General features: G+C 42.4%; 1 protein-coding gene across 1 annotated transcript; it reads right to left on the reverse strand.

The window, feature by feature from the left end:
• Positions 1-1,422: 1,422 nt before the first annotated feature.
• On the reverse strand, positions 1,423-27,719 carry LOC139384578 (mucin-2-like). Its single transcript, XM_071129410.1, has 53 exons — positions 27,692-27,719; positions 27,338-27,599; positions 27,083-27,197; positions 26,552-26,642; positions 26,359-26,465; positions 26,014-26,227; positions 25,787-25,912; positions 25,433-25,550; positions 25,123-25,261; positions 24,843-24,953; positions 24,551-24,620; positions 24,301-24,438; positions 24,037-24,201; positions 23,836-23,930; positions 23,609-23,735; positions 23,155-23,407; positions 22,950-22,999; positions 22,595-22,695; positions 22,258-22,409; positions 22,018-22,156; positions 21,821-21,931; positions 21,501-21,680; positions 21,155-21,394; positions 18,596-18,752; positions 18,281-18,409; positions 17,941-18,088; positions 17,535-17,578; positions 17,180-17,440; positions 15,513-15,697; positions 14,292-14,495; positions 13,308-14,123; positions 10,838-11,087; positions 10,651-10,729; positions 9,567-10,563; positions 7,337-8,207; positions 7,015-7,220; positions 6,726-6,897; positions 6,357-6,604; positions 5,971-6,154; positions 5,629-5,812; positions 5,219-5,391; positions 5,041-5,110; positions 4,814-4,935; positions 4,585-4,616; positions 4,098-4,266; positions 3,830-3,934; positions 3,638-3,678; positions 3,304-3,426; positions 3,073-3,171; positions 2,854-2,982; positions 2,605-2,644; positions 2,280-2,403; positions 1,423-1,894 (listed from the first exon to the last, which is right to left on the reverse strand). Exons 1-53 carry the CDS (start codon positions 27,717-27,719, stop codon positions 1,681-1,683), a joined length of 9,708 nt encoding a protein of 3,235 aa, XP_070985511.1. The 3' UTR covers positions 1,423-1,680.
• Between the last annotated feature and the right edge of the window lie 125 nt (positions 27,720-27,844).

Genomic DNA, 27,844 nt, shown 5'->3' on the forward strand with positions numbered 1-27,844 from the left:
CTCAAAATATAAGCTTGTTTTACATCTTTGTAAACAATGAAATTGTTAACAAACACTGTATAGACTCAAAACATGATTAAGGCCAACATTCAATCCGGACTGTGGAAGATCTGTGTTACAGCGCAATTGACATATAAAAGTAATTTCCGATTGAGCCGACGTGCTGCGTTTACCGTTAATGTGGTCTCTGCGATCACTGGAACATTGCCTTTAGAATGTGCATATAGTGGACAAAACGTGATTGGATTGAATCTGGCCCTTAAACTATAATTTTGTACTCATGGATGGTACATTAATAGAGGGAGAGACAGTCTGAACTGCAGATTGCCCCTTTAAACCTCACCATGTTGTCAATGATACAAGAACATCACTACCCTATTCTAGCTACATATTTTATTATACCTTTACTAACTTGTGACTTACTGCTTGGCAAGTTTTGTTGCGTCAATATATTTTCAAAAGTCACTAGTAGCTAGCTACAAGTAATTGCCAAAATAATAGAAAAACTTGAGTAAATGAGGGTTCTGGTGGCTCTGTTATGGTGTGTGGTGCATTTTCCTGCCATGGTTAATGACCACTCAACCCATTGAGCAGTGGTATTCACATTATTTCAGCGCAAACCCCCATTTTTTTCAGCCAGATTTTTACATCAACAAATAACCTTATAATCATTGCATTTTCATCTCTTATCAAAATTAAGGAAAAAAACAATTTACTTAAAATGTTATCTTTCAAATTATCTTTCTCGAAAACGTTTGTATATCGTTGGTATCCTATTGGTACGTTTCTCGAAAACATTTGTAGATCGTTGGTACCCTATTTTTTTGTTGTTGACATTTTGGCGACCCCACTGCAGTTCTGTCGCAACCCTGACTTTGAATACCACTGCCCTAGAGGGCAAGATAAACACCAGTACTGTACATACACAACCATTCTGAGTGGTCACCTTCAATTTCTGATGAATAATTTCTATCCTGATGGGAGTGGATGACAATGCCGCCATCCACAGGGCACGAGTGGTCCCTGAATGGTTTGATGAGCATAAAAACTATTTAAACCATATGCCATGGCCGTCTCAGTCACTAGATCTCAACCAAATTGAACACTTATGGGAGATTCTGAATCAGCGCCTGAGACAGCGTTTTCCACCACCATCAACAAAACACCACATTATGAAATTTCTCTTGGAAGAATGGTGTCGCATCCCTCCAGTAGAGTTTCAGACACTGAGAATCTATGCCAAGGTGCATTGAAGCTCTTCTGGCAGCTCCTGTTGGCCCAGTGCCTTATTAGGACACTTTATGTTGTTACTGTTATTTTGCCAGTTACCTGTGCATACTTCTAAGTAGCATAATGTTACTGTTATAGTGGTCACTGTGAATAGCTTGAACAATTGTGAGAATTGCTGAAAGAGCAAAGCAACATGCAGAAGCACATGATGTTGCTGTTGTTTATTAATCACTACAAATGAGAAAAGAGATTACCCTCTACATTTATCATAGAAAATACATTCATTCTATAATGAAGGTATAAGAACATAATAGTAAGTGTTGCCGATTGTGGAAATACACTGACATGACAGATTTAAGTAAAACGTTACAAGAAAACAAATTTGGAGTAAAACATTCAATGTCATGAGGATAATTCCTATATCAGTGTGCATGTTGTCTCCCTAGACGTTTAGCGCCTCCTTCTGCGCTTTCTCGTCGTCACTGGGGCGGCGGTTGTTTTTGCATCACAGTCTGTGACATGACATCCGCACGACTCAACGTGGATGTAGGAGTGCTTGACCTTTGACCCATCAGGGCAGAGCAGCTCCACCTCTTTCTGGCTAGTGGTCGCCTCTTGGCAGCAGGAGCAGTAGTGCATCATGGTGTTTGCCTCTGCTGAGTACCTGCACATTCACAAATCAAATCAAATGTATTTATATAGCCCTTCGTACATCAGCTGATATCTCAAAGTGCTGTACAGAAACCCAGCCTAAAACCCCAAACAGCAAGCAATGCAGGTGTAGAAGCACGGTGGCTAGGAAAAACTCCCTAGAAAGGCCAAAACCTAGGAAGAAACCTAGAGAGGAACCAGGCTACTCAGAAACACAAGACAAGTTGAAAAGATGGCTTGAATTCCCTGGGTTGTCTTGACAAGATGAGCACAGGAACAATAAGTAATTCAAATTGGCTTCTAGTTCATAAAGGGCAAACTAGACAGTGAATAGGTGATGACTGACTGGGGCCTGCATGACATTGACTAGTGCTGCGTTCAATATCCGTAGTACTTACATGGAAGAGGTTCCACAGTTTCCTGAGCAGGAATTGATCTCCACAGGCTCAGCGGTCACACAGCCACTGATGACAATGCTAGTGGTGGTGTACTTCATCTCACAGACATTGCTGCGTTCTGTGCCTGGTCAGGAAAGATGCATCAAGAGTTATTGTTTGAAACAGTATGACAGTAGATGAAGCAGAAACATCCAACATATACATTTTTGGCCAGTATGTAGGCACACAATGTTTCCTGTTGGTCTTATTTTGGTGACATAGCATGCTATTATTAACCAGTAGATAGGTGGTTATTAGGAATGATTTGGCTGGACGTGTTACTTACAAGTCTTGCAGCATCCATTTGCATCTGTCTTTTCTGTGCCCTGCAGTGAAAAATAGGAGAGATGATTTATAAGCGTTAGATTGTATACATTATGTGAGCTCCCTTCCATTCTAAATGTTACTGAAACATCTTATCTCTATGACCCAAGAGCGCTACAAATTATAGTAACATTCTGAGTGAGAATGGGAAACAGTGTAACTTCAGTGTTGATTGTCCCCAAGACGGAGGTGAGATAGGACAGAAACTCACTGGGACACAGATCTCTGGGCTGAAATCAGGGCACACAGTCTTCACCTCTACTGGTATATATTGGTCATCACTTTTGTCACACGTGTACATCACACATTTGTCACCAGTTGGTGACCATGTTTCGTTCACCTTTCGCACAAGGAGAAGATGAAGAATTATGATGGAGTTTCAGATTATGCAGACAGATTATGCATCCTCATACACTCTTGTGGTACTCACCTGAATAGTGTGTTTGGTCTTATCTGGCATATTAACCACACAGCTTGTCTGTACACATTTCCCACAACACTGACCAGGTATGGCCTGATACTGGAAGCCCTAATACGAGCATGGAGAGTATATTAGTAAATCATTGGTAACCTACTTCATAAGCTTTCAGAGTAGGCTACTGCAAGTTTCTTATAAATATGTAAATCCATGTATCATGTTTGTTAAGAGAGACATGACTACCTGTGAACATGTAGTGTCGCAGGAGATATTTGTGCACACAATGTTGTTGAGTTTGGTGCTAGGATCCATGGTCGAGCTGCAGATACAATTCTCACATGTTCCTTTAGGAACTTCAGCACCAGGCTGGAGTGAAAGAGAGAGACACGTTAAAATCCACAATAACAGACTGTTTGAATAGAGGAGGGTCAGAGTGCAAAGGGAGCAGTTCTATAGTAGAATGTGGCCAATTATGAGGGCAGCAAACACAATACAGCTTATCTCAAGCTATGTGTGTGGGTGTCTTTCAGAAGCTTGTTGAATTTAATTACATTTATTTGAAATGATTTATTCTTACCTGGTACTCAATGTTATTGTAGACACATACACCCTTAGGAACTGAACAGACACACATTGATAAGGAATCAGTCAGTGATACCAGTGATTCATGTCATAGTTAACACAAACGTAATTCAAACCAGTGATACCTGGGAATTACAAAGTCAATGAACTAACTAAACCGCTGATGAAGAAAATCAAAGGGTCTTACCACAGGTATACTCTGGACAGCAGCTTGAGTTGGATGTGCTTATAATTGCCTCCCACCCTGGCTGGCAGTCCATCATGACTTTGGGGCAAAGCAGTGCATCACACTCTGTTACAGAGGTAACCAATGAAAAGTGATTAAAAGACACGCCGATAGAGGGTCAAATAACCCCTATGACCCTACACAACACTTCAGATAATCTTGGTCTAGTACTGTATGAATAAGAGTTGGCTTTCTAATGATTTACCGAAGGGTCTGTTCCATCACTCACCACATGTATATTTCTGGCAGCAGCCTTCTGTCTTGTTCACCAGTCTGTAACCAGTCTCATTGCAGATGGGTGTGGCTGATGTGGGGCAGGTGATAGGCTGGCACTGGACAATCATGGAGTCCATGTCACAGGTGCACTGCTGGCAACCACTCTCCCATGTATCACCAGGCTTAATGGAAAAACAGGGTAATGTCAGGTCAATACATAGATAGAAAAGACAAACTCAAATGTTGTTGTTCTGCAATGAACTGGATTTAACCATGACAGTTAATATGAACCATCATAAGGTGAGAAGGAATGGGTTGGAAGTGGTTATTCAGAGATTAAACATTTTCTGGTCTGTTCTTTGGAAGGAATAAAGAGGACAAGACCTATCAATGAAAAGTATCCATCCTAAGTATGTGAGTTTCCCTGACTCACGTGAAATGCATCTCATGATATGTCAATGTGAATATCTGGAGAATATTTAGATGGAGGAAATTCTTACCATTTGGGGGTTGCCATCAGGTCCGGTGCAGCCTGAAAATAAATACAGGGTGTGTTTAAAATGTTTGTAGTTGGGGTCAAGTTCTTCACACCTCCACATTTTTTTACTCTTCCATTACAAATAAAGCCAGTAAACCGTGATTCATGCTGAATTCAACTTTTAAAAGTACAGAAATGTCTAATTCTTATATTGATAGCTACCTGCAAAATGACCCATAACCCATTCTTACCACAGGAGACCACACAAGTATCAGAGTAGGTGCTGAACAAGACGGTTTTAGATGGACAGAAGCAACCCTCCTTCGTCTTATTGATCGTTTGGGTTTGGTTGTTCAAATACTTCTCATTATATCTGCGTACAAAATAGGTTTGGGATTATACAGGATATCATTTATTTAAAATAATATGAAGGAATATGAAGGAAATTCATATGACATCCAATCAGACTAAAGCTTACCTGGTATTACATGTTGGTTCAACTGCTGGACCACATGGCATGTACACCTTAGTGGCTGGGCATGTATGCTCTGCAGGACAAAAATAGGCCACAGTTATGCTAAACATCAGCAAAAAAAAATGTAAGTCGCTGCCTATGAATTTGTGGCATAACTACTATGCTTGGATTCATAGCTCACCACATTCTCCATTGGTGAACTTCCTCCATTCAATGCAGATCCCTTTATTTGCACATTCAGATGCATACGCCTCCAGACTAGAGCAGCTAGAATTAGCATTGTAGCAGACATCTGATCTACAGGCCTGAACGAAGGCATCAGGAGAAACCGCTTTATGGCATTCCTCAAAGACCCTTTGACAGAAAAGAACATAGTGATTTAGAGAGATGCATGGAGTGCAACCTTTAACCAGAAATGCCAATGGAACAGTACCTGTATTATGATAGAAACAAGTTTCAAATACAAGCAAATTAACATGACAGAAAATGTACATTACAATTGATAAAACACATTAGGAAGTGAATTATCATTTAGCAATTCCTATTGTGTGCTTGTTCCCTTTCTCGAACTTAGTTTGATGTGTTCCTTACTTGCTGTTCATGATTTCACAAACGGCTGTCTTGCAGGGGGTAGAGGATGTGCTTGTGGGTGGTGCTGTTGGAGGAGTTGGACAGTCCTGGTTTGGAATCAGCCACTGGCTAGCTGCGACTGAGCAGCTCTGTATCTGACCATTAGGTGACTGGCAGTCATTCTTCTGGGAATTATCACAGGTACCTTGAAAAATAGGGATTTTGCATAGTGTAAGACCTAGTTAGCAAGGCCAGGCCATAGTTTTTTGTTGTATGCAATTTCTATAGGGTGGTCTCGATAGGAGCATCTACTGGAAGTTTGAAACTGTGAAATGTATATTGACCCTCTTTTATAATACTCACCACACTGGCCCTCTGTGCTGCTTTGGAAGAGGGAGTAAGGAAGGTTGATGCTAAATGATGACCCTTTGTAAGACACCTGAACCTTAAGATCAGGGATCTCCAGCACAACCTCCACACCAGTACTTGTTAGAGCAATGTCACCCATTCTGTAAGCTGGGTAGATTCGTTTACTGTTGACATATACCTGCAGTTGTGCAAAAATGGATACACATTTAGATGGTTGAGTCATGTGTTATCTTGAAAGTAGTAACATGACAATATTAACCTCGTTATTGGTTTTAATTTAAAGTTATGGGATTTGAATAATGCATGATAACGCAGCAGCATAAAAACGCAGCAGCATAGAAAAATACAAGCAATGGGAATGATATTTTTTAAATAGTTACCACGTTTTCTGTTGTTTCACCAGATCTCTGCTGGGTAAGAATCACTTCATAGGAATTGTAGTGAATGATAAGGGACTGAGGACAGAATCCACTGTCGGCGTTTCCACAGTAGTGATTATCAACAATAATGGTAAGGTTGTATTTGAAGTTGATTTCTTTCACTAAGATGTATGAGCAGTTCTCCTGGAAATTGTAATACACTCCATCAAATGTCATGTAGTGAGATCCACCCCATCCACTGCATACACCTGCAACATGTTAAAATATGAGTTGATCATTGTCTAAGCTATTGACAGAGGACAAATGAATATGAATGAGCAACAATGTCTTATTTTCATTCAGATTGTTGGGTTGTATGTTGTCACTTACATTCACATTCATATGTAAAGCAGCATCCAGTTGAATCATAGACCTTGACAGGTGGACGACCATTCTCACACTGTAGTGGCTCCACTGGCTTGCATTTTACTGGTAGATGGACAACAATGCCGTCCTGGCAAATTGCTGTGGTACAGCTATTCAGCTGCCAAGACTCTCCATTCTGCCATTGATTTGATAAGGGAAAGCAATTACTCAAACATGCACACACAAGCATTACACCACAAAGACAAATATACCCATTCACCCATTTTATTATTAAAAACCTTATTAAAATGACCTTTCTTGGTGGCTGAACGCTAGTGCAGTCTGGGGAGGATTGGGTTGTTGGTGGTGTGGTCGTGGTCTCTTCTGACGTTGTGGGTGAAACAGTGGGTGGTGTAGAGGAAGGACATGGATTTGATTCCACTTCAACTTGACACGTTGCTTTGCAGTAAGCGGTGAAGCACCACCCTGAACCATCAGTCACATTATACACTAGGTCCCCTGATTGTTAAGAAAGGCAAGTGTTACAACATTTCTTTTTACAAATGAAAATGAATTAAAAGATTAGTGAAATGAAATTGATTTTGATTGTCTAAATGACATTTATAACATGTTACCTGGTAGATATTGTGTCCCATTAACATGGCACATACACTGGGTGGTGGTGACTACTTGTGATGTTGGTGTAATAATCACTTGTGGCGATGCTGAAGGATTTCTTGTTGTTTCTAATGGGCCTGTGATTACAACTGGCTCTGTTGTTTCTGTACTTGTTGTTGAAGGCTGTGATGTCAAAGTTACAACTTCAGCAGTTGTGGAATATGTAATTGGGCCTGTGGTGACTTCATTAGGTGGCTTTGTGGATGTAGATGGACTTGTCTCCACTGTGGTTTCTTCAACTGTTGTAGTTCCACGTGTGGTAGGTGTAATTACCTCTGTAGTTGTTGTGGTTGACGTCGTGGGATTGTAACTAATGACAACTGGCCCGGTTGTTTCTTCACCTGTTGTTGTTTGCTGTGATGTTGAGGTAGAGGTTTCAACAATTACAGTGGTGGAAGTGGTCGTGGGGCCAGAGGTGACCTCTTTAGGTGGCGTTGTGGATGTAGATGGACTTGTCTCCGTTGTGGTTTCTTCAACTGTTGTAGTTCCACGTGTGGTAGCTGTAGTTACCTCAAAAGTTGTGGTTGTTGATGTCGTGGGATTGTAACTAATGACAACTGGCCCTGTTGTTTCTTCACCTGTTGTTGTGGGTTGTGGTGTTGAGGTAGATGTTTCAACAATTACAGTGGTGGAAGTTGTTATTGAGCCAGTGGTGAATTCTTTAGGTGGCGTTGTGGATGTAGATGGACTTGTCTCCACTGTGGTTTCTTCAACTGTTGTAGTTCCACGTGTGGTAGGTGTAATTACCTCTGTAGTTGTTGTGGTTGACGTCGTGGGATTGTAACTAATGACAACTGGCCCTGTTGTTTCTTCACCTGTTGTTGTTTGCTGTGATGTTGAGGTAGAGGTTTCAACAATTACAGTGGTGGAAGTGGTCGTGGGGCCAGAGGTGACCTCTTTAGGTGGCGTTGTGGATGTAGATGGACTTGTCTCCGTTGTGGTTTCTTCAACTGTTGTAGTTCCACGTGTGGTAGCTGTAGTTACCTCAAAAGTTGTGGTTGTTGATGTCGTGGGATTGTAACTAATGACAACTGGCCCTGTTGTTTCTTCACCTGTTGTTGTGGGTTGTGGTGTTGAGGTAGATGTTTCAACAATTACAGTGGTGGAAGTTGTTATTGAGCCAGTGGTGAATTCTTTAGGTGGCGTTGTGGATGTAGATGGACTTGTCTCCACTGTGGTTTCTTCAACTGTTGTAGTTCCACGTGTGGTAGGTGTAATTACCTCCGCAGTTGTTGTGGTTGACGTCGTGGGATTGTAACTAATGACAACTGGCCCTGTTGTTTCTTCACCTGTTGTTGTTTGCTGTGATGTTGAGGTAGAGGTTTCAACAATTACAGTGGTGGAAGTGGTCGTGGGGCCAGAGGTGACCTCTTTAGGTGGCGTTGTGGATGTAGATGGACTTGTCTCCGTTGTGGTTTCTTCAACTGTTGTAGTTCCACGTGTGGTAGGTGTAATTACCTCTGTAGTTGTTGTGGTTGAAGTCGTGGGATTGTAACTAATGACAACCGGCCCTGTTGTTTCTTCACCTGTTGTTGTTTGCTGTGATGTTGAGGTAGAGGTTTCAACAATTACAGTGGTGGAAGTGGTCGTGGGGCCAGAGGTGACCTCTTTAGGTGGCGTTGTGGATGTAGATGGACTTGTCTCCATTGTGGTTTCTTCAACTGTTGTAGTTCCACGTGTGGTAGGTGTAATTACCTCCGCAGTTGTTGTGGTTGACGTCGTGGGATTGTAACTAATGACAACTGGCCCTGTTGTTTCTTCACCTGTTGTTGTTTGCTGTGATGTTGAGGTAGAGGTTTCAGCATTTACAGTGGTGGTAGTGGTTGTTGGGCCAGGGGTGAATTCTTTAGGTGGCTTTGTGGATGTAGATGAACTTGTCTCAGTTGTGGTTTCTTCAACTGTTGTTGTTACACCTGTGGTAGGTGTAATTACCTCTGTAGTTGTAATGGGTGCCTTTGTAGTTGTGGTTGATGTCGTTGGATTGGAAGAAATGACAACTGGCCCTGTTTTTTCTTCAACTGTTGTTGTGGGCTGTGATGTTGAAGTAGAGGTTTCAACATTTACAGTGGTGGAAGTGGTAGTGGGGCCAGAGGTGACCTCTTTAGGTGGCGTTGTGGATGTAGATGGACTTGTCTCCGTTGTGGTTTCTTCAACTGTTGTAGTTCCACGTGTTGTAGGTGTAATTACCTCTGTAGTTGTTGTGGTTGATGTCGTGGTATTGTAACTAATGACAACTGGCCCTGTTGTTTCTTCACCTGTTGTTGTTTGCTGTGATGTTGAGGTAGAGGTTTCAACAATTACAGTGGTGGAAGTGGTCGTGGGGCCAGAGGTGACCTCTTTAGGTGGCGTTGTGGATGTAGATGGACTTGTCTCCGTTGTGGTTTCTTCAACTGTTGTAGTTCCACGTGTGGTAGGTGTAATTACCTCTGTAGTTGTTGTGGTTGAAGTCGTGGGATTGTAACTAATGACAACTGGCCCTGTTGTTTCTTCACCTGTTGTTGTTTGCTGTGATGTTGAGGTAGAGGTTTCAACAATTACAGTGGTGGAAGTGGTCGTGGGGCCAGAGGTGACCTCTTTAGGTGGCGTTGTGGATGTAGATGGACTTGTCTCCATTGTGGTTTCTTCAACTGTTGTAGTTCCACGTGTGGTAGGTGTAATTACCTCCGCAGTTGTTGTGGTTGACGTCGTGGGATTGTAACTAATGACAACTGGCCCTGTTGTTTCTTCACCTGTTGTTGTTTGCTGTGATGTTGAGGTAGAGGTTTCAGCAATTACAGTGGTGGTAGTGGTTGTTGGGCCAGGGGTGAATTCTTTAGGTGGCTTTGTGGATGTAGATGAACTTGTCTCAGTTGTGGTTTCTTCAACTGTTGTTGTTACACCTGTGGTAGGTGTAATTACCTCTGTAGTTGTAATGGGTGCCTTTGTAGTTGTGGTTGATGTCGTTGGATTGGAAGAAATGACAACTGGCCCTGTTTTTTCTTCAACTGTTGTTGTGGGCTGTGATGTTGAAGTAGAGGTTTCAACATTTACAGTGGTGGATGTGGTCGTGGGGCCAGAGGTGACCTCTTTAGGTGGCGTTGTGGATGTAGATGGACTTGTCTCCGTTGTGGTTTCTTCAACTGTTGTAGTTCCACGTGTGGTAGGTGTAATTACCTCTGTAGTTGTTGTGGTTGAAGTCGTGGGATTGTAACTAATGACAACTGGCCCTGTTGTTTCTTCACCTGTTGTTGTTTGCTGTGATGTTGAGGTAGAGGTTTCAACAATTACAGTGGTGGAAGTGGTCGTGGGGCCAGAGGTGACCTCTTTAGGTGGCGTTGTGGATGTAGATGGACTTGTCTCCGTTGTGGTTTCTTCAACTGTTGTAGTTCCACGTGTGGGAGGTGTAATTACCTCTGTAGTTGTTGTGGTTGAAGTCGTGGGATTGTAACTAATGACAACTGGCCCTGTTGTTTCTTCACCTGTTGTTGTTTGCTGTGATGTTGAGGTAGAGGTTTCAACAATTACAGTGGTGGAAGTGGTCGTGGGGCCAGAGGTGACCTCTTTAGGTGGCGTTGTGGATGTAGATGGACTTGTCTCCGTTGTGGTTTCTTCAACTGTTGTAGTTCCACGTGTGGTAGGTGTAATTACCTCTGTAGTTGTTGTGGTTGAAGTCGTGGGATTGTAACTAATGACAACTGGCCCTGTTGTTTCTTCACCTGTTGTTGTTTGCTGTGAAGTTGAGGTAGAGGTTTCAACAATTACAGTGGTGGAAGTGGTTATTGGGCCGGAGGTGAATTCTTTAGGTGGCTTTGTGGATGTAGATGGACTTGTCTCCGTTGTGGTTCCTTCAACTGTTGTAGTTCCACCTGTGGTAGGTGTAATTACCTCTGTAGTTGTTGTGGTTGAAGTCGTGGGATTGTAACTAATGACAACTGGCCCTGTTGTTTCTTCACCTGTTGTTGTTTGCTGTGATGTTGAGGTAGAGGTTTCAGCAATTACAGTGGTGGTAGTGGTTGTTGGGCCAGGGGTGAATTCTTTAGGTGGCTTTGTGGATGTAGATGAACTTGTCTCAGTTGTGGTTTCTTCAACTGTTGTTGTTACACCTGTGGTAGGTGTAATTACCTCTGTAGTTGTAATGGGTGCCTTTGTAGTTGTGGTTGATGTCGTTGGATTGGAAGAAATGACAACTGGCCCTGTTGTTTCTTCAACTGTTGTTGTGGGCTGTGATGTTGAAGTAGAGGTTTTGACATTTACAGTGGTGGAAGTGGTCGTGGGGCCAGAGGTGACCTCTTTAGGTGGCGTTGTGGATGTAGATGGACTTGTCTCCGTTGTGGTTTCTTCAACTGTTGTAGTTCCACGTGTGGTAGGTGTAATTACCTCTGTAGTTGTTGTGGTTGAAGTCGTGGGATTGTAACTAATGACAACTGGCCCTGTTGTTTCTTCACCTGTTGTTGTTTGCTGTGATGTTGAGGTAGAGGTTTCAACAATTACAGTGGTGGAAGTGGTCGTGGGGCCAGAGGTGACCTCTTTAGGTGGCGTTGTGGATGTAGATGGACTTGTCTCCATTGTGGTTTCTTCAACTGTTGTAGTTCCACGTGTGGTAGGTGTAATTACCTCCGCAGTTGTTGTGGTTGACGTCGTGGGATTGTAACTAATGACAACTGGCCCTGTTGTTTCTTCTCCTGTTGTTGTTTGCTGTGATGTTGAGGTAGAGGTTTCAGCAATTACAGTGGTGGTAGTGGTTGTTGGGCGAGGGGTGAATTCTTTAGGTGGCTTTGTGGATGTAGATGAACTTGTCTCAGTTGTGGTTTCTTCAACTGTTGTTGTTACACCTCTGGTAGGTGTAATTACCTCTGTAGTTGTAATGGGTGCCTTTGTAGTTGTGGTTGATGTCGTTGGATTGGAAGAAATGACAACTGGCCCTGTTGTTTCTTCACCTGTTGTTGTGTGCTGTGGTGTTGAGGTAGAGGTTTCAACAATTACAGTGGTGGAAGTGGTTATTGGGCCGGAGGTGAATTCTTTAGGTGGCTTTGTGGATGTAGATGGACTTGTCTCCGTTGTGGTTCCTTCAACTGTTGTAGTTCCACCTGTGGTAGGTGTAATTACCTCTGTAGTTGTTGTGGTTGAAGTTGTGGGATTGTAACTAATGACAACTGGCCCTGTTGTTTCTTCACCTGTTGTTGTTTGCTGTGATGTTGAGGTAGAGGTTTCAACAATTACAGTGGTGGAAGTGGTCGTGGGGCCAGAGGTGACCTCTTTAGGTGGCGTTGTGGATGTAGATGGACTTGTCTCCATTGTGGTTTCTTCAACTGTTGTAGTTCCACGTGTGGTAGCTGTAGTTACCTCAAAAGTTGTGGTTGTTGATGTCGTGGGATTGTAACTAATGACAACTGGCCCTGTTGTTTCTTCACCTGTTGTTGTGGGTTGTGGTGTTGAGGTAGATGTTTCAACAATTACAGTGGTGGAAGTTGTTATTGGGCCAGTGATGAATTCTTTAGGTGGCTTTGTGGATGTAGATGGACTTGTCTCCATTGTGGTTTCTTCAACTGTTGTAGTTCCACGTGTGGTAGGTGTAATTACCTCCGCAGTTTTTGTGGTTGACGTCGTGGGATTGTAACTAATGACAACTGGCCCTGTTGTTTCTTCACCTGTTGTTGTTTGCTGTGATGTTGAGGTAGAGGTTTCAGCAATTACAGTGGTGTTAGTGGTTGTTGGGCGAGGGGTGAATTCTTTAGGTGGCTTTGTGGATGTAGATGAACTTGTCTCAGTTGTGGTTTCTTCAACTGTTGTTTTTACACCTGTGGTAGGTGTAATTACCTCTGTAGTTGTAATGGGTGCCTTTGTAGTTGTGGTTGATGTCGTTGGATTGGAAGAAATGACAACTGGCCCTGTTGTTTCTTCAACTGTTGTTGTGGGTTGTGGTGTTGAGGTAGATGTTTCAACAATTACAGTGGTGGAAGTTGTTATTGGGCCAGTGATGAATTCTTTAGGTGGCATTGTGGATGTAGATGGACTTGTCTCAGTTGTGGTTTCTTCAACTGTTGTTGTTACACCTGTGGTAGGTGTAATTACCTCTGTAGTTGTAATGGGTGCCTTTGTAGTTGTGGTTAATGTCGTTGGATTGGAAGAAATGACAACTGGCCCTGTTGTTTCTTCAACTGTTGTTGTGGGCTGTGATGTTGAAGTAGAGGTTTCGACATTTACAGTGGTGGAATTGGTCGTGGGGCCAGAGGTGACCTCTTTAGGTGGCGTTGTGGATGTAGATGGACTTGTCTCCGTTGTGGTTTCTTGAACTGTTGTAGTTCCACGTGTGGTAGGTGTAATTACCTCTGTAGTTGTTGTGGTTGAAGTCGTGGGATTGTAACTAATGACAACTGGCCCTGTTGTTTCTTCACCTGTTGTTGTTTGCTGTGATGTTGAGGTAGAGGTTTCAGCAATTACAGTGGTGGTAGTGGTTGTTGGGCGAGGGGTGAATTCTTTAGGTGGCTTTGTGGATGTAGATGAACTTGTCTCAGTTGTGGTTTCTTCAACTGTTGTTGTTACACCTGTGGTAGGTGTAATTACCTCTGTAGTTGTAATGGGTGCCTTTGTAGTTGTGGTTGATGTCGTGGGATTGGAAGAAATGACAACTGGCCCTGTTGTTTCTTCAACTGTTGTTGTGGGCTGTGATGTTGAAGTAGAGGTTTCGACATTTACAGTGGTGGAAGTGGTCGTGGGGCCAGAGGTGACCTCTTTAGGTGGCGTTGTGGATGTAGATGGACTTGTCTCCATTGTGGTTTCTTCAACTGTTGTAGTTCCACGTGTGGTAGGTGTAATTTCCTCCGCAGTTGTTGTGGTTGACGTTGTGGGATTGTAACTAATGACAACTGGCCCTGTTGTTTCTTCACCTGTTGTTGTTTGCTGTGATGTTGAGGTAGAGGTTTCAACAATTACAGTGGTGGAAGTGGTCGTGGGGCCAGAGGTGACCTCTTTAGGTGGCGTTGTGGATGTAGATGGACTTGTCTCCATTGTGGTTTCTTCAACTGTTGTAGTTCCACGTGTGGTAGGTGTAATTACCTCCGCAGTTGTTGTGGTTGACGTCGTGGGATTGTAACTAATGACAACTGGCCCTGTTGTTTCTTCACCTGTTGTTGTTTGCTGTGATGTTGAGGTAGAGGTTTCAGCAATTGCAGTGGTGGTAGTGGTTGTTGGGCCAGGGGTGAATTCTTTAGGTGGCTTTGTGGATGTAGATGAACTTGTCTCAGTTGTGGTTTCTTCAACTGTTGTTGTTACACCTGTGGTAGGTGTAATTACCTCTGTAGTTGTAATGAGTGCCTTTGTAGTTGTGGTTGATGTCGTGGGATTGGAAGAAATGACAACTGGCCCTGTTGTTTCTTCAACTGTTGTTGTGGGCTGTGATGTTGAAGTAGAGGTTTCGACATTTACAGTGGTGGAAGTGGTCGTGGGGCCAGAGGTGACCTCTTTAGGTGGCGTTGTGGATGTAGATGGACTTGTCTCTGTTGTGGTTTCTTGAACTGTTGTAGTTCCACGTGTGGTAGGTGTAGTTACCTCTGTAGTTGTTGTGGTTGAAGTCGTGGGATTGTAACTAATGACAACTGGCCCTGTTGTTTCTTCACCTGTTGTTGTTTGCTGTGATGTTGAGGTAGAGGTTTCAACAATTACAGTGGTGGAAGTGGTCGTGGGGCCAGAGGTGACCTCTTTAGGTGGCGTTGTGGATGTAGATGGACTTGTCTCCGTTGTGGTTTCTTCAACTTTTGTAGTTCCACGTGTGGTAGGTGTAATTACCTCCGCAGTTGTTGTGGTTGACGTCGTGGGATTGTAACTAATGACAACTGGCCCTGTTGTTTCTTCACCTGTTGTTGTTTGCTGTGATGTTGAGGTAGAGGTTTCAGCAATTACAGTGGTGGTAGTGGTTGTTGGGCCAGGGGGGAATTCTTTAGGTGGCTTTGTGGATGTAGATGAACTTGTCTCAGTTGTGGTTTCTTCAACTGTTGTTGTTACACCTGTGGTAGGTGTAATTACCTCTGTAGTTGTAATGGGTGCCTTTGTAGTTGTGGTTGATGTCGTTGGATTGGAAGAAATGACAACTGGCCCTGTTGTTTCTTCAACTGTTGTTGTGGGCTGTGATGTTGAAGTAGAGGTTTCGACATTTACAGTGGTGGAAGTGGTCGTTGGGCCAGAGGTGACCTCTTTAGGTGGCGTTGTGGATGTAGATGGACTTGTCTCCGTTGTGGTTTCTTCAACTGTTGTAGTTCCACGTGTGGTAGGTGTAGTTACCTCTGTAGTTGTTGTGGTTGAAGTCGTGGGATTGGAAGTTATGACAACTGGCCCTGTTGTTTCTTCACCTGTTGTTGTGTGCTGTGGTGTTGAGGTAGAGGTTTCAACAATTACAGTGGTGGAAGTGGTTATTGGGCCAGTGGTGAATTCTTTAGGCGGTGTTGTGGATCTTTCATTAGTAGTAAATGTAGTTACCTCTGCATTTGTTGTGGGTGCCTTTGTGGTGTAAGTTGAAGTTGATGGCTGGGATGTTGAGGTAGAAGCTTCAAAATTTACAGTTGTAGATGATGATGCTGTGTTTTGTGTGAATATCCCAGATGTAGTTGTATTGGTAATCTGGGAGGTAGGCTCTGTTGTCAATATTCCACCTGTGATTACTGATTCTGTTGTTGTTGAGGGCTGTGTTGTTAATGTTAAAGGCCACAATGTACCTGTAAAGTAAGGTAGTGTTTTTGTAATTGACTCAATCAAAGTCACTGAAGGTTTGGTGGTGACATGTGATGTCGTTGTTCTGGTACCAGTGGTGACTACTTTAGGTGGCTTTGTAGATATGATGGTCTTAGTTGTGGTTTCTTCCATAGTTGAAGTTTCAGCTGTGGTCGATGTAGCTGTGGTCGAGGGTACCGTAGTTGTTGTAGTTACAGTTGTCGGGTTGGGAATTGTGACTGTACTTGCTCCAGATGTTGTAGTTGAAGGATTTAATGATGAAGTTATGGTGCCAATAGTGATTTCAGGTGTTGTCTCCATTGTTGTGGATGACCAAGTAGATGTTGGTTCTGTTTTTGAAAAAAAAAAAAAAATAGTTAACTAGGCCAGAAAAATAACATTTGAATTTACCAAATAGCTCGTATTTACAATACTTACCATCCATATTCAATTTGAACATATCGTCAATATGAATTAAACTCATCACTACCACCTAGGGTCCACCCGAACCCGAATACCCGAGACCCCACCAGGGGCCCGAGCTGGTACGGGTCCAAATTTCTAACTATTCCTTTGGGTCCGGGTCGAGTCATGTTTGATTGTCATCGGGTCTTGGGTCTATGTAATTACAGGTGATTGACCTGAGTGGACCTGAATGGACCCGACCACAGCTCTGCATAGCCTGTACCATATTTATTTTACGCTAATATGGTACATTTATTGACTTATAGAAGGCCTAGGCAAAATATAAATACCTATTAATTAACCAGAGGAGCATCTTGGCTCCAATCAGGTCTGGTCTAGAACTGGACCCATTAGGGTATGGGCCGGGTCTAGGTCTGGTTGTCGTCGGGCCCATTAGTGTTTAGGTCTGATTGTTCTCGGGTCTGTTCGGGTCCAGGTCCCACTTTATTTTAAATGATCGTGTCCGTTCAGGTCCGGGTCTGATTGTCCTTGGGTCTGTTCGGTTCCGGGTCCAACTGTTTGGACCCGAGAAGACCTCTACTACCATCTTAAATACAAATTGCTATTAATTTCCATCAAGATTTCCATTTATCAGTATGGTAGTTAGCAAAAATTGGGCTGCACTTGAATCATTCAAGAGCTTCTCTGCTTACCAGGTGTTGAGAAGTGGAAGACAGTTGTGGGCTTTAGTGTTGTTGTAGAGGTCTGTGTTGTAGTTGCATGGACAGTTGTTGTGGTCAGAGGGGATGTTGTGGTTGGTACTGGAGTTGTGGTCATTTTACAAGGGGAAATGTTCCTGGTAATGGTTCCGTTCGAGGCACAAACAGCAACAATGCAGTTACCAATCCCATCTGTTGTATTGTAGAGGGTTTCTCCATATGGGTGTTGTTTACCATTATGCAAGCATGTACAATCTACAGGGGGGAAAGTATTTTACAATTAGATTTAATCAATGTTGCTTTGGTTATTGCTAAATATGTTACTTTTATTTGGGGATGTCATCCTTACCATTTACATCATAACTACAGCTCACTCCAGTCATTGTGCAGGTGCTTTAAAAGAAGAAAAATAATGTAAACATTTGAATTATTCCCAGTTTCAAATGAATAAGATATGAATGTTTTGTTCAAAATACCATTATAGAGATTAAACTAGTAAGGGCTTGGTAATAAAGTACTGTAAGTTGTGAAATGGTTGTGGAGCAGGGCACGTTTTGAGATTGCCATATAGCCATAATTGGCATCACTATGGAAAAACTAGCATATGACCTTCCCATCTTAGACAAACCCCTACCCAACCTCTTCTAAAATTAATGCAATACAGAAAACATAAAACCTAATACTTTCACAGTTGTAACATTCAGAATATGCTCTGAAATATTACAGGTATTGTGAACTGAATTATTCAAACATACCATGTTTCACAATTTTGTGCCGGAAGATTCTGTCCATTGGTGTACTGGTTTCCTTCATAGTCATAACAGCCACATTGTTCCCTCTCCACACACTTCATTGTCTCCTCATTGAAGTAAGGTTGTGCCGCAGGACAGTTAGGATAGCAGCCTGTAATAAGCACAATAGCCAAGAGGTTACAAAAGGTCTTGTTATGGATAACAGTAGTCAGTGTAAATGTAGCCTGAGGCTGCTCAGACACACAGCATGTAGATGTATAACAATTGTTGGAGTCAGTTTCAATTACAATTGTTATTCAGAAATAATATCCAAAATGAGACAAAATATGAGTTAGACGGTCACCTTCCAATGCTGGAATTAAACTAGAACAGTCTCCGGAAGGGTTTCTGCAGGTCTTCATACACTGAGCTCCACATGCCTTGTAGTGCCACTCACATTCTCCAGTAGGGTTGTAGTAATCACAGAACAGTGCTGTATGTGGTGTACAAAATATGGTGGGGAAAAAAAAAAGTTGTCATTATTTGAACTAGAATAATGATGCCTTTCCATGTTCAACTGTCCTGTATGATAATGTGTCAACCTAGTCCAGTATTGAATTGACAAGCGCCTTAATGTAGTTCGAAAATCACATTCACTGTTGATTGTGAAGAAACTTACGGCAAATTCGAGGGGTTCTCCAGGCTACGCATGCTCCAGCTTCATTACAGGCCTTAGCATAAGCTGCCACTGCGGTACAGAAGCACTCGCAGTCTCCACCACTGTCACAAGCACATGAGTCTCTCACACAAGCATCGTAGTAAGGAGAGGGGTCCACCTTAAAAGCACAGAAATGTGTTGTAAGATATACAGAAGTTGCATGGTGAAGTACATTTCTTTGTCCACAAATCACAAATCCACATATCTTACTAGTGTGGTGGATGAATCAGAATTAGTTGGGCAACATAAGTCATTAAGATGTCATATTACAGGCTGCTATCCACCATCGATCACCACATTCTTTTGGAGAGATTGGAAACACAAATTGGTCTACACGGACAAGTTCTGGCCTAGTTTATCTGTCGGAAAGATATCAGTTTGTCTCTGTGAATGGTTTGTCCTCTGACAAATCAACTGTAAATGTCAGTGTTCCTCAAGGTTCCGTTTTAGGACCACTATTGTTTTCACTGTATATTTTACCTCTTGGGGATGTCATTCGAAAACATAATGTTAACTTTCACTGCTATGCGGATGACAAACAGCTGTACATTTCAATGAAACATGGTGAAGCCCCAAAATTGCCCTCGCTAGAAGCATGTGTTTCAGACATAAGGAAGTGGATGGCTACAAACTTTCTACTTTTAAACTCGGACAAAACAGAGATGCTTGTTCTAGGTCCCAAGAAACAAAGAGATCTTCTGTTGAATCTCGATCTCAACTTTAAGTCTTTACTGAAGACTCATCTCTTCTGTGGGTCATGTGATTGAGTGTAGTCTGGCCCAGGAGTGTGAAGGTGAACGGAAAGGCTCTGGAGCAACGACCCGCCCTTGCTGTCTCTGCCTGGCCGGTTCCCCTATTTCCACTGGGATTCTCTGCCTCTAACCCTATTACAGGGGCTGAGTCACTGGCTTACTAGGGCTCTTTCATACCGTCCCTAGGAGGGGTGCGTCACTTGAGTGGGTTGAGTCACTGATGTGATCTTCCTGTCTGGGTTGGCGCCCCCCCCCCCTTGGGATGTGCTGTGGCGGAGATCTTTGTGGGCTATACTCAGCCTTGTCTCAGGAATGTAAGTTGCTGGTTGAAGATATCCCTCTAGTGGTGTGGGGGCTGTGCTTTGGCAAAGTGGGTGGGGTTATATCCTTCCTGTTTGGCCCTGTCCGAGGGTGTCATCGGATGGGGCCACAGTGTCTCCTGACCCCTTCTGTCTCAGCCTCCAGTATTTATGCTGCAGTAGTTTCGAGGGGCTAGGGTCAGTTTGTTATATCTGGAGTACTTCTCCTGTCCTATCCGGTGTCCTGTGTGAATTTAAGTATGCTCTCTCTAATTCTCTCTTTCTCTCTTTCTTTCTCTCTCTCGGAGGACCTGAGCCCTAGGACCATGACTCCTTGCTGTCCCCAGTCCACCTGGCCATGCTGCTGCTCCAGTTTCAACTGTTCTGCCTGTGATTATTATTGTTTGACCATGCTGGTCATTTATGAACATTTGAACATCTTGGCCATGTTCTGTTATAATCTCCACCCGGCACAGCCAGAAGAGGACTGGCCACCCCACATAGCCTGGCTCCTCTCTAAGTTTCTTCCTAGGTTTTGGCCTTTCTAGGGAGTTTTTCCTAGCCACTGTGCTTCTACACCTGCATTGCTTGCTGTTTGGGGTTTTAGGCGGGGTTTCTGTACAGCACTTTGAGATATCAGCTGATGTACGAAGGGCTATAGAAATACATTTGATCTGATATCTGCATAATATTCTAATGGGATATACGTTTTATTAGAATGTATTTCTAATAGACTCTAGTGTTGGCAGTTGCATTTCTTCCCTCAGCTGGGGCTCAGTCACTTGCGACCCAGAGAGGGGAGAGGTCAGACTTGTCTTTCACATATCCCTGGTGCTATGCAGAATATCAGAAAGGGAAGAGGACAAGATGGAACATTGTCTTCATATGTGAATGTATCTGTTAAACCATGTGAAGGGATGGCGTGATTAAGGGGGAACAAATTACTTGTCTGTGCGCAAGTCACTCCCCTCAGTGAGTTTGTCCAGGAGAGGGGTCAAGAGAGGATTTACTTGAGATGGGTGTATCTAGAGTTGACAATTGAGTTATGCCATTGGATGAGGTAATGGCTCTGTGCTATGAAGTACCAGGAACGAGATTAGAACCTCGTCTTAGGGACCAAACTGAACGATAATTTATAGCGAATGCTATCTGGCTATGGGATACTCCTCTCTCTCTCAAGTAAAAGTCTTTCTTTGTGAACTGTTTGTAAGATCTGTGGTTCGTCATGTAATTTGAGAGGGGTGTATCTTGGCTATAAAAGATCTTTGTACTTTTCTGTAGTCACTTTCAATGGTTCATTAGAGATAGCGCATCATTGAAGGTCAAATGCTATTGCAAAGCTTATTATTATTAAAAATGTAGTTTAAGCATAAATCTGACTGGTATGTGAAGTTTGTAACTATCCTCATTTGGTAAAGCAGAAATAAGCCACCACGCTACTAATATATCCTAGTTGAATATATCCATACCTGGTTCTGGCAGGCTGTGAAGACATCACTGTTAATGATGCTGCACTGTTTCTGGGCCCAAGACGCTCTGTACGGGTTGGAGGCACATGGGTGCACTACAGCGGTTACACTTGGACAGCTTGATGAAACTTTCCAGCTGTTTCCAAATTCCACCGGATCAACAACAGTCGCTTGGGCTCTAGTGGTGAAGTCATTGTTTGCGTTGCCGTCATAGTTTCCACACAGACCACACACCAGCCCCTGAAGAAAATAGATCATGAATTAAAATGACTGATTTGGCAGGGTTCTACAAAAATATTGGTAATATCAGTTTTGACTGAATATTTATCAGAGTATCTTAATGTACCTGGTATTGTGGGCTAAGCTTGATAAAGAGACTGGTCTTCTTGTCCCACATGAGGATTAGACCACTTTTGACTTCAATGACCAGATAATTCCCCAGAAGGCTGATCTGTTTAGGAAACTGCTCTTCTGGAGTACTCCTGACAACTTGAGCGTTCCCATCTGCCAGTATGAGCTCACTGGTCTGAAGAAGAGAAATATGTTTTCGTACATAACTTGGTCTGAAATCGGATCTCAACCTGATGTTTGGTTGATGATTTGTTAATTGTTCTTTACACGAGGGATGGAATGTACAGTATTGTGTGAAGTCAACTTGCTCATTACCCCCAGGAAGAGCTTGATGGTCTTGGAGCAGGTGGTGCCTTTAGTTCCACAAGGAACGTTCTCAGTGAGGACTCTGAAGCTGCCACTGCCATTAGTATTGCCACAGTAGTCCTGTGAGAATGAAACATATTATTAATATGGTTCAAATTCACACTTTTCAATGCTGATACAATTCTACCAAATAAAGAGACACAAACCTGAATGAGAGTGTATTCACAGTTTCCATTAAAGTTGAACCTTTTCTCATCAAAAGTGATATAGTGACCCTCTCCATAGATTGCACAAACTCCATCACAGAGATGTGTGGTACACTGCCATTGTCTGTCCTTGCAAGTACTGTGAACAACACACACATAATGTCAGGTTTTTCATTATTTGTAAGTCTGTGTTCTTTATGTTTTCTCCCCCATGAGATGTAAGACACAAAACAGGCATACCATGTATTGCAGTCAACCTTAAGGGTCTCTCCAGCTTGGTAAGTAGCTCCATTGTGAGCACAAGGACAAAGTTCCTCCTTGATGCAGTCTCCGTTTCCATCAGACACCAGTCCGTTGGGGCACATACAACCTGATGTGCACTCTGTGCTAATCTAAAGGGATTTAACAAAAAAAAAGTACATAAAGAAGTCATGGCAAATGAAAGAGATTTTGTGCGCGCGCGGGGGGGGTCTATTTGACATCATTTCGATTTTCCAGGGTTTTTGTTCATTCAACACGAATCTGTATAATAGTGACCGTATGTGACAATCCCATTTAGAGTGAATGAGAGACTCACACAGGTCATGTCCAGAGTTTTGCAGCTCTTTTGACACTCTGAACCTGACGCTCCTGGAGGTACAGTTGAGCAGTTGAAGAAAACCATTGGCAGTGTGCATACTGGGGATATATGAGAATACAAGTTTTAAAAAACGATTTTCAATTCTCAAACAAGAAGAATATAATTGTCATATATCCAGAAATATCCACATTCATCATAATTAATCACATTGTCATAAATGAATTGCTTAAATTATCTTGGTTCATTTCATATGTACCTGTTTTGTGAAGGATGCATGTAAAGGGTTACATAATACCGAGCCATATATTTTATAAATAGCTACTACATTGGAAGCAAAGAACATAAAACTTACTAAATAATATTGCTCCCCCAGTGCAACTCAGTGTCCCTTGTCTGCAAGTGCTGTTAAATAGTTACAGTATTAATAGTTATAGTTAGATAATCAAATTAACAGCAAATATCATTATGACATAATTGAATTCACAGCTTTGAATATATCCATCAAGTTTCATTAGTACTGGGTCTCCTAGCTTTATACGTATGAGGGAGGTGCTTACCAGGTGGCACCGTCTCTGCTGATAGTCTCTCCTGCAGGGACCACCGAGCCCTTGTCATAGCAGGGACAGTTGGTGGGGGCAACACACTGGCCAGCCTCGTCCATGTAGGTGCCCTCTGCACAGCCACATCCGTCCACTGGAACAAACTCCACCTGGCAAGATTGGTCTGTCATGCTCAGGGAGCGGCAGGTGCGTCCACAGCTGGTCATGTTGTAGGTATAAACTGTTTGACTGGGGCAAGTGGCAAATGTATCTGAGAAAAGTCATTCGATATGATTAGTATTAGCAAGACCATTTTTGTTTTCCTTATATCTTTGTATTTGTGCAGTTATTTCCTCAGGTTATTTGTATTTAGTAACTCAACCCTACAGTTGTTGTTTCAGTAAATAATTCAATTCTAATCAATTTGCAGCACTCATTAAAATGACACATTGATGCCGCATTGTCTACTCACTGCAGATAGTGTCTCTCCAGCCAGTGAGATGGATACCCTCGGCAGCACAAGCGTGGACATAAGAGGAGACGGCAGCACACATGCAGTCCTCACTCTTCTCACAGTTACAGCTGTCATACATGCAATTCTGTTGGAAAAAAAGAGTCAAAGTGTTTCAGGACTAAAACTTCATCACATAAGAGTTTAATGGTTTTACTTTGTGATTGTATCCTTCTTAACTAACTTACGGTTTTGTAGGTGTCAGGTCTTATTTCAGAATGGCAAGGTGAGAACACTCCTTTAGGATCTGATAACATGGAACACCAGTGCTGGGCATATTTCTCTGTGAAAAAGACAGTCATAATTTCAACATACGCATATACTATCTCATATAAATTTGTTATAATCATTCAACAAGTGATTAATCTGTAGGCTTAATAAATATGTACCATTTTCAATGCTCAAACTGCAGGGGTTTTCAAAGCTAGTCTTGACATCAGGGCAGCTAGACATGGTCTTCCATGTGTTGGCAAAAGCTACAGCTGTGCCCTCCACCAATCCACTGATGACTCTGAAATCATCTGCCTGAACATTATTGTAGTTTCCGCAAAGGCCTGTGGAAAAATAATTGAAGCCGTATGATGTATTAGATTTTTATGAATAGAGATACTGAAGAAAAATGTATGAAACTGGTGGATGAATCTGAAGCATACCACAGGTTGTTCCTTTGTAGGATGAGATGGCAGTTATGTAGATCTGCATAACTGGTGAAAGCTGGATCTGAAGTTGAACTCCAAGAGTTGTCTGGATAACAATGTAGAATGAGGAGGGCTTGAAGACGGTCACTTCAGCTGCAATACATGAAATAAATAGAGGGAAACCATCAATGCTTCATCTAGTGAATATAATTGATATGGTTTTTATACACTGATCCACACTACAGATTAATTTGGATTATCTCACCTGTATAGAGTGGGACCTGAGAAAGAATCTGATTTACAAAAACACTTCCACATGACTGGACTCGGATCACCTGTGAATTAGAGAAGATAATATATTTTATTAAATTCTCATTTGTTTCCATACATAGGCACTTTATAAGATTGCAAACAGCACAGCAATATTTGCCTAATCAGGGCAATTTTAAAGAAGGTTATTGTGTGTTTAGTCAAAAAGGTTGACTAAAAACGGTTTTGCTTTGGAATGAGATGACAGGTGTTATTTGCTCTGAAACATATTTGGAGAGTTGCCTTACAGTGGATCTGCTGGAGAGGGCAAGGGTAACAGCCCTCATACATGTCTCAGTGTCAGTCAACCCACACTTCACAATGTCTCCCAGCACGGTGAATTCAGTTCCATTGCATTGCTGAAAGAAATCAAGCATGAGTTTGAAGGCAGAAATATGTAACGATAGTGAATCGTTTGAACCCATTTCTACATAAACATATGGCTTTTCACCTTAGTTTGCACTGAAAACGTATCAAGAGTTTCTTCTTGCTTCTATTGCTTTGCTATGCTGCACCACATGCACTGACCTTGGTCAGAATGTAAGAGCAGTCCCCATGGAAGGTGTAGGCTTTCCCATCATAGGTGTTGATGTGGGATCCTCCCTCCACAGAGCAGGTCCCAGGACAGTCCTTGTCTGTGCAGGCCCACTGACCACCAGCACAGGTGCTAAAGGGAATATTTATACATGTATACTCATCTCACAACTGCATTCATACAGTATTTTAGAAATATTTACGTGGATATAGTTTTGATAATCACACTGTAGAGTTTGGCATGATTCATGAAAATGAGGCATGGGATATGTGATGTTTAAATCAGATAATGTACGTGGCCTACCATTCTTTACAGTTGCTGGTGTAAGATTCTCCAGGTTTGTATACTTGTCTATTGTGGACACAAAGGCATTCTCTCACTGGAATACAGCCACTGTTGTTGACGTCATCAAAAACAGTACCTTTTTGGTGAGAGATCAGGCAGAATTCAGTAGATTTAAGTTATTCTAATGCGTTCTTTACACAGAGAACTTCATTGACTCCAGGAAGTAACTGAGAGAAACATCAAATATTTATTTATATCATTATCAAAGACTTTGCACACATTGACATAAAAGGCTGTTTTCACATAAAAGTGTGGTGTTTTCATGATGTGCTTAAGGTTAACTTGTACAACAGAGTTGAACCTATGTGTTACCTAGAGGACAGAAGCAGCCGCCTGTACAGTGGTCTTCACACAACTGGCTGGCCTCTGGGTTGGAGCAGGTGTCAACACAGGGGCTTCCACACTCCTGGTACTCCATGTTGTCGGGGCATGTCTTATCTGAGAAAATAAACATTGTGATTAACAGATTCCTTAAAATAGATTGTGAACATGATCATTAAGTGTTTGGTGGTCATGTTGAAGAGTATCTGCATGCTTACAGCAGAACTGTTCAGTCCTCCATTGCTGGGGCTTCCCCCCTGCATGAACACACTGACGGGAGTACTCTGAGATAGTGTTGCACAGGCAGAAGGAGTTGGTGCTGTTATCACAGTGGCACAGGTCAGCCAGGCAGGTCTCGACGAAGGCGTCCTTGTCCAAATAATTAGTGCAGCTACTGAAAGCTGCACTGGAGAACAGCTGCTGACAAAATTCCTACAAATAGAGACAAACCATAACAGGTTCCCATATAGAAAACATTTGATGGATCATATGGAATATTTGCCATTTCTAACTTCTATTAATATTGTTTTTGTATTCTTCTTCTGTGGTTTGAATTGTAATACCTCATCTCCACAACTCTCCTCAGAAGTTAGTGTAGGCTCCTCACAGACTTCCAGAGGACCATCCATTTTCCAGAGGTTTCCATAGTCAGAGCTAGAGAGTTTCCCACCTGCATCAACACAAACATTGACAATTAGCTTTTCCACTAATACAGTTACATTTCAATAGTTTTGGTAGTTTCAGAAATTATTTTACCATTGATGATGAATTCGTTGTATGTTTGGACTTCATTGAAGTCACCACAGAGTCCGCAGGTCTGGTTTCTGTACTTATCGTTCATTTCAATCTGTAGAATGACCAGACACAATGTGTTTACTCAACAAAATCTCATCCTGTTCAGCACTATTCACATGTTCAGTCTTGGCTATCCACGTTACCAAACTTTATTTTGATTAGTCTTTGTATTAGGGAGTGACATAAAATCTCATTCAAATGTACAAATATTTGCAAACACTTCATCAAATAAACATTGGAGTATGAGCCTCTGTGTGTATAGGGTGTACATCTTCACAGATCCTTTCAATGTTAACATTTTAGGAGGAGAGTAGACAGTGGTTCAACCAACATGAGACAAAGTGCAGCCAAAAATAGGTGTCTTTCACTCACAATCAACTGCTGATCATTGCCAAATGGCAATGATGCTATGCTTTTAATCTAAAGACAAATTTAACGTGGTTAACTAATCAACCATTGAAGATTAGAAAATTATTAAATCAGGTATTTTACCATTAGGGAATCATCCTTGTTCCAGACGGCAACCAGCCCCAGTTTGGCTACGACCTTCACATTGGAAGTAGTCTTCATGATGCTGACTCCAGATAAGCTGAATGGCAGGGTCACCCTTCAGGAGGAAGAAGATAGTTAAAGGTCATCCTATACATTATGATTATAATTTTTATTAAACTCCAGAATGTAGCACACAAAATCCTCAAGAGAGGTGCTTGTAGAATGGCGTATAAGTCAAATGACAGGGAGACTCACGTCTGCCCATTGACCACAACAACACCCTTGGATAGCTCCACCACTACACCATCTAGCTTCATGGTGATCTTGCTAATGGTGGGCTGGTTGTCCACCACCTGCCGCCTCATCTGGATGTTGAAAGCCTCATAGCTGCTCTTACACAGTGAGGTCACAACATGGTTGCAGGTAGAGGGGAGCTGGAAAAAGTCCCCGTCAAAGGTCTTGAAGTGATAGTTACCCCATGTGCTGCAGACCTGGTCATTGTGTGAGACATTCACTCCTGAGGGACAAGGAATACAAATGTCAGTTCCATCTTAGCTTATTGATGGATACCCAGTCATTTATTTGGTGTGCATTCTGTCAGTCATTTACCTGAAAGTGTGGGTATAGTCGTGATCATAGTCGGGATGATTGTTACACTTGTGGTGGGGCTCACTGAAATAAAAGCAATTCATGAGTATTTTACAATATTATATGTACATTACGGCTGGAATTCAATCATTGCAGATATAGATTGTTGCACTG

This window comes from Oncorhynchus clarkii, chromosome 26 (assembly GCF_045791955.1).
Source record: "Oncorhynchus clarkii lewisi isolate Uvic-CL-2024 chromosome 26, UVic_Ocla_1.0, whole genome shotgun sequence".
Classification (NCBI taxonomy): domain Eukaryota; kingdom Metazoa; phylum Chordata; class Actinopteri; order Salmoniformes; family Salmonidae; genus Oncorhynchus; species Oncorhynchus clarkii.